Source organism: Osmerus eperlanus, chromosome 4 (assembly GCF_963692335.1).
Source record: "Osmerus eperlanus chromosome 4, fOsmEpe2.1, whole genome shotgun sequence".
Lineage (NCBI taxonomy): Eukaryota > Metazoa > Chordata > Actinopteri > Osmeriformes > Osmeridae > Osmerus > Osmerus eperlanus.
The window spans coordinates 11,393,105-11,405,918 of NC_085021.1; the positions used below are offsets into that span (position 1 = coordinate 11,393,105).

Genomic DNA, 12,814 nt, shown 5'->3' on the forward strand with positions numbered 1-12,814 from the left:
TTAAACTCGGCAACTGACATTTACGTGCACCATTTCCCATGCTGTCCTTAACTTTAAACAAATGACACAAGGCAAGTAGCCTATGTTGGTCCACCAATTGTGTTTGTTGCATTACAAACTCCGCCTCCAGCCTATTCAGAAGAAGTCCCTTGTGAAATTGAGGTTTCACGATTGCTGTTCAGAACAGTATCTCTGGAGAAGGGTTGCGGTCGTGCTTGTGAAAGGAACATCATTTACAAGTTTAGACTCAAATTTCTCTCTTCATCGGAACGCACATGAAACGAAGAATATGACGTTCCGCAGACTGAAAAAAGTCAATTCCAATGACCCCGAGAGTGGACCATCATGCCAAGACAGTGCTGAAATCTACTTTGCTTCATCTAAATCCGACAGTTGTAAAACTAAGGATTTACCATCTAATGCCTCGGACGTGTATAATTACAAAACGTTGGCGTATTCTGGTGGGACGTTACCCAGGAATTTCAGAAGGGTATGTTGACTATTGGTCTGTCCACGTGTTAAAAACTTGCACCAGTTGTAAATGAATCAGTTCTTTTGGAGTTTCAAACGTTTGGTGTAGCTAGGCTAGTTCATCCTAGTAGGCTACGAATCTATAATCTCACATCATTGAAAATGACTGTTAATTGCGCATTGACTTTGGGTTTCCTACAGTAAACAATCCCAAATGTATTATTCTCTACTAGTCATCCTGCGTACAGATGCAATTAATTCGAGCAAAAATAATGTCTGGAGTCCATTAATAGGGTTGGCCAATACAAGTATCCTTCGGTAGAAGCCGTTTAATCAAAAACACAGTGGAAAATGAGTATGAGTAGTGTTAGTTTTTATCAGATTAGCTCTTAAACGCTGTTTTGATCGGTAAATATTAATTGAACAACCTATGTTAACTGTTTGATAACGTAAGTATCCACAAGGGTCATATTTTACATCATCAAAGTAAACTATTGCAAAGCTGTGTTACTTTTTTTTTACCAACTCCGTAAGGAGAATAGTCACAAATGTCACGATTCTCTATTTGGTGAACACACACAAACGTTGTCCACGGTGCCTTCATCAGTGAACAAAAAGTTCAATTGAGGAGAAGTAGTTTCAACGGGTTTGTTGAAAGATTTTGCAAACTACTTTGTGCAATGGCTTAAACCTAACCATCACCTTTTATTTTGGATGGCTGGTTGTACCACAGCACTTGTCCCATCCATCGGGTAACTGTACAAGTTAAGCTCGTCCACCCCTGCTTGTGTCCCACGTCAGCTGGAGTGTGAGGGCAACAACAGGGCATTGTGAGGGAGCTCCAGTGAGACCTGCTCCAGCCACCCCGTTTGGTCTCTCAGGATTTTGGGAATAAATGAAGTCATTGAGAGGGACTCAGGACAATTCTTTAAGTGTTGGGAAAATAAAGAAAGTAACATTTTACAACCCTGGGAGGATGTGGCACAGAGTGCCCTTTCACAGCAGCCACACTTGGAATCATTGAGATAGAACAGAGGTGAATTGATTACAGTCAGAAACGTTTCGTGAGGTAGTATGATATGCTTTTAACTTACATCGTCACTGGGTGGGTCCCCCATTTGGCTATGGGGGTTTCCTCAAAGCAGGCATTGTGGCAAGAGGCCCAGTTGGTGCCCATAAGTCATATTTGTACAAAGAGCAAAACCTGTTCAAACTCGTTTTTTTGTAATTATTATAAAACATGGGAATCACTAGATGACTTGAAACAAAGTTTGGAATGCAAAACTGTCATGTGACAGGGAAGGCAGCCAGACACACATTTCTAGTTTTAGACTAAATGTTTTCTTGCACAAGGTTTCACTCGGTATCTTAAAAATACAAACACGAACCCTACACACACGTGCCAAGTGCAAGATCTGAGGGTGTGAACTTCCTTACTTCAGGCATGGTGTACGTAGTAGGGAAACCCATGGCATGCTCTGTGGTTGTTGAATGAATCATGGAGACGTGTTCTGGTTAAGTGATTTGTGTGTTGTTTCGTTTCCCTCACAGGGTGGCGGTCTTCAGAAATGGAAGCCCCTCACACAGTCAGAGCCAGAACCACAGAGGTATGTCTTTCACACCTTATGAACCCTGTCGTCTTACTCTGTCACGGTTCTTCTCTCAACAGAAGTTTGATGTAAATCATTCCCAAATGATGAATGTTATCAAGAGTTATATGTTATTCTGCAGCCAATTGGTTCTGCTATCACATGGATTTCATTAAGGTAGTTTCAGCATGAACAATAACCATTTGTACTTCTGGCCATTGACTATTTATGATGTACTGGAGTTTTATGAATTTACCATGTGTTGTGATATTAAGGATGCTATCATGGCGTCCTTCCATCCTTCCTGACCCTTGTACATTTGACCTTTGTCATGACGTAAAGAGACTACTGGTCACAAACAAGGGCTTTTCAGGACTTGTTAACAGTCATGTAATTTAGATCAAGACCATGGAGGCAAGAGAGAGTTGGCATATGTATTCAGTCAACATCCTGTTGGGCAGCCATCTGCTTTTCATGCTTGTGTACATTGTGCCGGTCAGAGATTTTGTCTTAAGATATTGATTTAATTGTGGACCCCCCCCCCCTCTTTTTCTTCTTATTTTTAATCTTCACTTTAGGAAGGTAGTGGTCCTGGAGAAAAATGAAGAAGAGACATTTGGATTTGAGATCCAGGTAAGAGCATTAGGATGTATGGCTAATAAGGTTATTGGTCCACCATGTTCCTGATCCAAATCTGAAAAATATACAGAAATACCTCAATTGATGTGCTTAGAAGATCGACTATTTTTTAAATGCTCCTTTTGCGTATTTGTCTTATGATTTTAAGAGGACAGTCGTTCTCTCTGAGTCTATTTAAAAAGCAGTACGGTTGTGAAAAATCTTCTCATGCCTGCCGAGTTAGACCTGCTCTGCTCTTCCCCCTCGGGACATGCTGGGCCCTCAGACATCTGCACTGTTCACCACTGTATCTCTCCCATCTCCCTTCTGTGTCTCCCTGGAGCGCTTCCTTACAATATACTATTGTGTGTATTAGATAATTCTACAAAAGCCATAGCTCATTGGTGCATTGAACCAAGCTATTGTGCTTAAACACCTATTGCAGTTGAATTCAGTTTAAGATGGCCTCTCCGATGTAAAATACAAAATTTCAGGACGTTGAGAATAAATATCATTGCGCTACAAGTTCACAAAAGAGCCTTATTCTGGGAAGCACTGACTCTATATCTTAATCCAATGCTCTGGGTACAAATCCTTGTCCGGCCATTTCCTGCATGTCTTCCCTTCTCTCTCTTCCTGCTTTCCTGTCTCTCTCTCCCAACTGTTCTATGAATAAATAAAGCCGAAAAGAAGACAAAACATATCTTTAAAATACAATTTATTGTACCTTTTATGTCAGATAGATGCTTCTATTTTTGGTTGGCTAGTGGTCCCCTCCTTTCCTGTCTTGCCTAGTCCTACAGGAAGTGAAATTATCAGGGCATGGTGTGACAGTTGTGAGGGGTGGCTATTGAATCCTCTGCTTTTTTCCCTCTCTTTCTCCCTCTTTGACATTACCAGTACTGTGGCTTAGTGGATAATGTCAGTAGCCAACATGTAAATGCAGAAGGATTTGCATACCCTGACTGGCTGACACCTAATGATCTTTGGTAACACTTTCAATTAAAGTTACACAAATTACCCTGTAACTACATAACAATACTTATAGTAACAATGTTGTTGTTGTTACAAAGGAACAGCTATGCAGTTACTATTTAATTATGGTTTATCGGTCATTATACAAGTAAAACCTGGTATGGGGAAGGGTGGGCTTTCCACTGGCTGTTAATACTGATCTTGTTTTGGTAATACAATGTTCACCCGTCCTTTGTATAACCCCTCACAGCCCTACCCCATGCTGTGACTTCTTACACTTCTGTAAAAGCCTATAACACTAAAACTGAATAGTATTTAATGACATAGCAATTCCTATATTCCTACAATGGTTTTGCTATAGGTGCAATGTAGTTACCAGGTAGTTAATGGAACCTAATGTCAAGTGTTGTCCAATATTTATTGGGCAGAGGTCAGATATTTTTGATGTTTGTAATTGAGGAAGTCAATAGAATGCTCAATGCTTTGTACAACTTTGTGAAGTGGTATGGTCAATGCATGAAAGATTATCAATTTCAGATTAAGTAGACTAAGTTGTAGACGTGAAAATGTTTTCAGCTGACAGGTTCAACATTGAAAGCCTTGTTGAGAAAACCTCGGGCCAAATATTACATTTACAAAACAAAATTGAAATGGTGTTTGAACTGATCTACTTGACATAGGGAAGTGTGTTGATGGTGGTGTGTGAGATTTGCCTCAGAGAACCTGCCACGCATGTGAAATGAGGAAGTAAGATTCAAATGTGACACACAATGTTTCAGCCGTTTAAGCTGTTGGAAAACAGAATAGAAACACTTTTTATGACGGTAAGTAAGTAAGACTTTATTTATATAGCACATTTCATACAAGAATTGTAGCTCAAGGTGCTTTACATAAAATCAATAAAAACAATAATACAAGTGATAAACAATTCAAACAAAAATAAAAATCCCAATAAGATCTCTGTTCAAGAGAGAAAACAACTTTAAAAAGTAGGAAAACCCTTTTGAGATAAAATTACTTAAATGCTTCGGTAAAAAGGTAGGTTTTAAGCTGTCTTTTAAAAATGTCTAGAGTGTTTGCTTCCCTAATATTTATGGGTAATTTGTTCCATAGTTTTGGGGCGTAATTGACAAAGGCAGAATCACCAATCTTCTTATGACTGCTTCTGGTGACCTCTAATAGGCCTGCATTTGATGATCGCAGTGTTCTAGCTGGTGTGTAGTTTATAAAGGAGTTAGCAATGTAGCTAGGTCCTTGTCCGTGTAGAGCTTTGTATGTGAGGAAAAGGACCTTAAAGTCAATTCTGAAGGTAACAGGGAGCCAGTGTAAAGTAGCTAGGACAGGACTAATGTGTTCTCTCCTTTTAGTTTTGGTTAATAATCTAGATGCAGAATTTTGAATGAGCTGTAGTCTTTCAGTGGTTTTCTTGGGAAGACCAGTGAAAAGTGCGTTACAGTAGTCCAGCCGGCTGGATATAAAAGCATGAATTAACTTCTCTGCATCATTTTGGTTTATGAATGGTCGTACCTTTGCTATATTCCTCAGGTGAAAGAAAGCTGTTTTGGTCACTTTATTAATGTGAGAGTTGAAATTCAAATCTGAGTCCAGGATTACACCGAGACTTGTCACCTCTGGTTTAAGACAGGGGGTTAAGCCTCCAAGATTCTTAATAAGCATCTCTCTTTTGGATTTGGGGCCACATAGTAGGACTTCGGTTTTGTCTTCATTTAATTTAAGAAAGTTATCATTCATCCATTTGTTTATTGCCAACAGGCAGTTGGTAATGGAATTGATGGCCGTTGCATCGTTGGGTTCAGTGGATATATATAGTTGTGTGTCATCCGCATAGCTATGGAAATCTATGTTATGTTCTCTGATGACGGTGGTAAATCAAGCAGGACGTTGTCCTATTGTTCTAGCCAAATGAGTTGATAAAGCTCCTGGAAGAGCCTGTTACAACAGTATTTTTATGTGGTAGATATTGAAAGCAACATGCAGTCGTTTGTGATTAACCAGATAGGTTTTGCATGTGAACACAAGGTTAGTAGAATGATGTTATCCTGCTTCCTTCTCAGTCGTCGTCTCTGGAGGTTGTTGTCTGTGTTGCATGGCTGTCTCTGCTTCAGTTATCTAGGGGCTGTCTCACAGTCCTTGTGCGCAATTCAGTCCATGGTTATCACATTTGTTCAGTAACACAAACATTCATCACAAATGATGAAACCCCTACTAGCTGTGTAACAAGGCCAGGACCCACTAGTCTTGACCCCCATTATAGAAGCAACTTCAGCAGCAGCAACTTAGTGAAAAGGAACCAAAAATAGCTGTACTTAAATACTTGTCCTCTATGTTTTCTTCCAGACATATGGACTGCACCACCAGGACCAGAACTCAGTGGAGATGTGCACGTTTGTGTGCAAGGTCCATGATGATAGTCCCGCCCAGCAAGCTGGACTTAAAGTTGGTAAGTAAAACATCAGTTTGTTTTGCACTGATGTTTATTTTCCTGCATTAAACAGCAGACTCTGAAATAACTGGATCCCACTGAAAAATAGACACTCAGGGAAACCAGGATGACAGGTGGTTTTGTTCGGCCCCACCCCTTTTTGTTTGCCAGCCTGGCAGGCAGGCTATGTCAACAACTATACATATGAGTTTCGGCCTGTTGTTTTGGGAAGTACACATATGACAGTGTGCCTATTCATTTTCAAGTCAACAAACACTTGACTACTTTAACAAAACACAACCGTCAACTCCCCTCCCCCAACCCCTGGAAACTTAGTCAACAGTGACTTGACCATTTCCATCAGTTCAGTTTCACTTCCTACATTCCCCTCATGCTCAGCTTATTGTTCTATGTGTCTTTTTTCTAAAACGGATGACTTCATCCCTGTGAGGATGGAAGGCGGTGGTTCTTGAAAGAGCACCAGTCCATTGTTTCACAGCCTGACAGAAAGGCAACCAAAAAATGTCTGAATTCTTGCCTCACAAACCATCTGAAACAAATGAACATGCACCCCATACATTTATTTAGAGAGAGACTGACCACAAATTGCCAATTAAAGATAGTAGCTATGTTTACTAGACACACAGATGTGAGTGGTTCTAGTCACTAAAGATAGATGAACACATATGTTCAGGCTGTCTAGAATGGGTAGAGCAGCTTGTTATGGTCCGTCCGATGACCACACAGGGTTTGGAGCGTGTGCTTCACACATGGGCTGATCAAGCTTCCTTTATGAGGAGGACTGGCACACCAAGTGCTAGAGATCCTCAGCATGTACCTTAGCACCAGTCGCATGGTGAAGCCCTGGGGCTGCAGGGCACATCAATGCATGCTGTTTGGTCTACTAGCACAATGTTAACATGCTTGTTTGTGTGCTCAGGGGACACAATTGCAAGTGTGAACAAGGCTACTGTGGAAGGATTTCGACACAAGGAGATAGTCCAACTTATCAGGGCATGTGGCAACACAATAAGGTAAGCTGTCACCACCATAGTCTGAGGGCCCAACAGCATAGTCCCAGGATGCTCCTGGGACTATTTATCTTTAAATTCAGTGATCTTCAACCCTGGTCCTTGGGGCCCACTGACGTAAGTGTTTTAGATGTTTCCTTGCTCTAACACACCTGATTCAAATAAATGGCTCGTTATCAAGCTCTGCAGAAGTTGGATAATCATGATTCATTTTAATCTGGTGTGGGAGCTGGGAAACATCTTAAACATCAGTGAGACCAGGGTTGAAGAATACTGATTTCATGGAAAGAGCTAGAAGTTTGTATGCATTGAATGTTGAATTGGCAGCTCACATCCACTCCTACCCTAGTCTCTCCTTTCCCTCTCGATCTCACAGTTTTACTACTAGGATAATATTAGAACAAGGTCCCATTTATAAACTTTGAAGATGACTGCTCAGGCAGTGAACTTACCCACATTAAGGAACTAGAACATGCTTCCTGTCTCACCACTGACTCCATCACGTTATTGCCACCACTAGTGAGGATAAACCGGCTTGTTAACTAAGAACATTCAGCAAAATATCAGCCCTATATAACCACCAGATCCTCTCATGCGTATGTCAGTCAAGACACGGTAGAGTAGCTAACTGTAAATGTAATATGTTTTTAAGTCTTTCTGCTGCTAGTAAATGGTTTAGACTTGATTCAATTATGTTGGGACCCTTGTAAGCGGCAAGAGCCTTATGTTGGTTAGTTGAAAAGTCCTAACATTACTCTTATCAGCCCTTGTGCCTTCCTGTGTTATTCTCCCTGACGGCATGGCTGTTTGTCTCTTCTAGGCTGGAGACCGTGTACAGTGACTCTATCCGCAAAGCCGAACTGGAAGCCCGCTTGCAGTATCTGAAGGTGATTGTTTTCCCTGTTATGCCCTGCTCTTGTCCAGACAGCGCAGACTACGTAACTGCTGTCTGGGTAAAGTGATTCTGTGTGGCGGTATAACCAAAACAAGGAAAGAAACAGCCCTCCCACCATGCTGAATGCTAGATTTAGACCAATCACCACCTGTTTCCCTAAACCCCCACCTGTCTCAGCTGTAGCGGCTGCTGTTTCCAGCATGCTTTCTGCTGGGTTCAGCACTGAGACCCCCGGCACAAGTGGCTCCATTCTCACTCTTGACTGTTGAAAGTTAGCTTTTTAGTGAAGTGTCTCAAGTGAGAAGACTTTCCTCAAGATGACAGCAACTGTCCCCAACCTAGTCCATCATTGCACCATAAGCGATCATTGTGACAAGCACATTACTGCCTTGTCAATCATTCTGTTTCATGGTTTTATCCAGCCAATGTCTAACGTTGGTTTGACTTTGATTTGTTTTTATTAGCAAACCCTTCATGAGAAATGGGACGAATACAGATCACTGATGATGCAGGAGCAGAGGCTGGTTCACGGTAAGTCAGACCCTCGGGCGTGAACAGATATGTGCTCTCGAGGGCATAATAAAGATATGACATGTTTTAAAAAGAAATGGAACAAAACCAGGTGATTCTAACAGTTCCTTATGTCCTGCAGGGATAGTGATGAGCGATGCGTCTGTCTATGAGTCCCTGGAGTCAGCAGGAGTGTATGGGAGTCTGGGAGCCCCCAGCCCCGCTGCCATGCGAGCTCTCCACTGCACCGGCAGCACCAGCAGCAGCGCCAGCCACCTGAGTGCTGCCACAGACGCCACAGATGACCCCCTCTACCAGACTTGCCTGTACCAGGGCGGTGAAGGCCACACCGATGACGCCGCCAACAACAACACGGAGGAGCAGAAGGAGCTCCCCCCTCAGAGGCGCCTGATCCGGCCCGCCAGCGAGCTCTTCACCTCGGCCAAGACCCACCTGACTCGCAGCGCCAGCACACGCAGCTACCTGCGAGGCCCCTCTTCCTCCTCGACATCCACAGGGCCAGGAGAGAAGCAGGGAGGGTTCGGTGCTCTGCAAAGGAAACCCAAGCAGAAGAGCTTCCGCCGGCGTCTTCTCAAGTTTATCCCTGGCCTCAACCGAGCGCTGGAGGAAGAGGAGAGCAAGTTCTGAGGGAGGAGTGGAACTGCAAACCCAAAGACCTGCTTGAACAGACCCAAAGACTTGACGTTGACTATCAGATCGAACTCTAAATCCAAAGATTCCAAAAAAGTGCCAAAGAGTATGAGAACAAATGTTACACAGTGATATTGCTCTATAATTGATCGGTTTGGAACTAATAGTTCTGAAGTCCAACAATTGTCTTATGGGGTTTCACCCTGATTGTACATACCGTTGTTAATGTTTCTATATTGTTATGTAAGTTATTTATTTATTTTGAGTCATGTACAGAATTGAAGGATTTTTTTGTGTATTTTGTTTTATCGAGGTGTTGAAATGCCTTTTGAGAGTAATTTTGTAAGAAACAAACCTGATACTAGTTTTTTGTACTTATACAGATTGTTCCTTTGTTGTCTAGCCAAAACATTTAAAATAAATGTGTGCCATTTGATGCCTTTCTTAAATAGCTTCTTTAAATCTAAAACTGATGCTGGCTTTGTCCACTAAAATACAAAGTAACTGGAAACTACAGCTGTTTCAGCGTCTGCTGCTGCCCTTTCATGCATTGGTTAGTTAACTAATTGCGAAAACCAACATATCACTCAAATCAATGAAGCCGGTATGTGTTTTTGTCTCACAAGGCTCCTAATTATGTTCTTCATTTACAGCTCTTTAGGGTTAAAAAGTTTATTGCCTCCAGGATGGAGATGAATGTAGTAGGGGGAGAGATTGGTCATGATGTGGTGTTTCTACATTCCCCTGATTCTTAGACTGTGGTTGGCAGGGGCATCCAGAAAGAAGCCTCTTGTATTTGGCCTGACACAGTTAGTTGTTTGGTGAGAATACACAGGAATGTGAGGAAAAAGGCCTGGCATTCCAAACCCAACCGCCTTCTTTCAGTTTTTGCAGGCAACTGCTGAACCCTCCTGCTCCTTGTTCCCACATTCCCATGTTGGGGTTTCAGATGACTGGGGGGGTGCAGGAGGGGTGAGTGTGCCATGGAGCTTTTCATTCCAGGGTCACAGCTGACCAATGAGGTCATGGTGGTCACTCTCACTCTGCACTCTAATCCCTTTTGTCCTCTGCCATTCATTCACAGTTGCATCACGACTGCTGATGTTGGTGTGCAATGGTATCTCAGCCATGTGTTAGGCCAGGCCCACTCAAAGCCCCCCCACCTCACCCCCCGTTGTCGTGAGGGATGTGGGGTGCCATGTAATCTGACGTAAGGGATTGTTACGCAAGTTTGGTGACGCTCAAATATATTTAAGGGAGAATGGGCCTTTCACATAGTATGAATGCATAATGAAAGGGGTAATTAGACAGGATGGTGACGACTCAACCATGATGCTGAATGGGCCGTCTCACCAAAACAAAGAGCATGCAGTTGGTGCAGGGCAATTAACACAGCGGGAGGTTGGACTGGGGAGCTGGTCTGAGGATGAGCAGGAGTTTGTATATCACCCCACTCTTCTCTCTTTTAAACTCAAAAGTGTTTGTTTGTGCTCTGAAGTGGCAGTTAAAAAAAAGTTTTGAGTCAGACTGTGTTCCTCATTTAGTTATGTCTGTCCAACAATGACTCACTGTTGTCCTGGAAACCTCCGTTCTGTTTGAACATTGGCCACATGTCTACTGTTGAACAAGCGGATGTTATATAGTCAAACAGAAAATATTGCTTCATAAACCTGGAGACAGCAGCACCAGAGAAATGGAAGAAACAGTTTCAAACCACACTTATCAGACAAAGAATTGTGTTGATAAGATGTTAACTCTAAAAAGGAAGTTGGTAAACATCCTTGGCAACAGTTAAGCCACTGTACTGCTGCAACTGAGACAAAAGTTATTTGACAGGCCGGACGAGGGTAGCGGGTGTCATGTTCAGACTTGGTGCCTACAGCCAAATAGACATTCGTTCAAAATGGGCATATGCTCCTCTGGCTGGTCGCTGAGTAAAGCCCAGTGGTCTGCTCATGTGATCCCACGCATAGAAAAGGCTCATGTTGAGACTTTCATAGGTGGAGACAGATATTTAACAACGTAACCTTTTTGCTAACTTGAGAACAAACTTTGAAAGTTTAGTGTAGGTGGCTGGTACAAAGTGTTTAGACTTTGTGGTTGTGTCTGTCTTAGGATTTAGAGATGAGGCTTGCGTGGGTTACCATGTAGGCAGACAGGATGTGGGTGACGATTGGGCCAGATATCCACCCTCTGGATTACACAATAAAAAATGTAGATAACATGCATTGTGGTTGTGTTCATGGGATGAAGAAAGAAACTAAAAGTGAGTGAGTACATGAGAATAAGAAGGAAGACAAGAATACAAAAAGGATGGATAAAGAAGTACCTTGCTTGAATAAACTTTTGTGATTGGCAGCTTGGAAGCTGAAGGCTTTTGTAGGGTTTTGGAGATTGGATCTTTCTGTTAGGAGTTGTTTGCGTTGATCACCTTTTATGGCTCTCATTCAAATAGATGGAGAGCGGCGGAGTAAATGATTATCTAAACACATAGACACACACACAGACAGACACCCACACTCACAGTTTCCCACCCAGTGGTGTGACAGGTGTGAATGTTACTCTATATGATTATTTCCCTGTGCCGTTCAACAGTTATCCAGGCTTGACTGTTGAGATGATCTCTGAGATTAAGTCCTAGAAGAAACGCAACAGCTGCAAGTCGTCCAGTTTAAACCCAATCAGCAGAGAGGGAATCCATATGTTATTCAGTAAACTGAATTTATGATAACATTGTAGAGTAAACTTGATGAACTAGAAGTTTGACCTTTGAATGAGTTGGCTACTTCCAAAATTCAGTCACTTTCAGTAGGAATTACAATCTATTGTTACATTCAGGTTCCTCTTTTACATAGTTTATTAATGCTTGCTTAAAGGAGTAGTGGGTGTGGGACCAAACTGCCATTGTCTCACCTCAAGAAGTGTGCCACATCTCACCAGAGATTGTATGATATTAATGACATTGATAAACCTAATTGTTTTGCTTGGAATTTGACTGTTTGCACCTGGTGTCTTTTTAAATATGTAGATGAATGCTACACCAGAGGCCCTTTGCATGATGTGCAACTGCTGTGGTCATTAGTAACAAGGTAGACATAGTAAAATACTATCCCAGCAATGACCTCAGACACTGTGCATTGTCCACCAAATTTCAAAGAGAAAAAAAGTTCTAACTTACAATAACAGGAAATAATTGAAAGGAGAAACATCTTACAGAACTGGACATACTTTGCAAGTCTAAAGGAACACTACATGTAAATGTATTCACATTTGTGTCAAGGAAATGTAAAATTGAAGATAACTAGTGTTGTGTTTCACTTAAATTTATACAATGACATACATCATTTTCATAGAAATTCTCTCATTGAAAGTTAATGTGCTATTGTTGTGTAAAATTTCACTTGCGCTCAGCATACTTAATCTCAATGAAACAAAAAGAAACGTGGAGATCTGAGGAGGTTTGGCTGTATCTTAAAGACTACAGCTAGAGACAGAAGAAAGGAAGCAACAACAGTAACCATTTCCTGTCTGCAGTGGGAGGAAGTGATAGGGCTCAAGCCGTTCTGGACTACAGTTCATTACAGGGGATGTTGAACAAATAATATGAATTCAATACAGTACAGCACAGCAC

At 42.0% G+C, this 12,814-nt stretch overlaps 1 protein-coding gene across 1 annotated transcript; it reads left to right on the forward strand.

Annotated features, from left to right (window-relative positions):
• Positions 1-2: 2 nt before the first annotated feature.
• On the forward strand, positions 3-9,619 carry tamalin (trafficking regulator and scaffold protein tamalin). Its single transcript, XM_062458974.1, has 8 exons — positions 3-490; positions 2,023-2,078; positions 2,639-2,693; positions 6,012-6,114; positions 7,037-7,130; positions 7,948-8,014; positions 8,487-8,553; positions 8,675-9,619. The coding sequence occupies exons 1-8, from the start codon at positions 83-85 to the stop codon at positions 9,178-9,180; spliced, it is 1,356 nt and encodes a 451-aa protein (XP_062314958.1). The 5' UTR covers positions 3-82; the 3' UTR covers positions 9,181-9,619.
• The last annotated feature ends 3,195 nt before the right edge of the window (positions 9,620-12,814 follow it).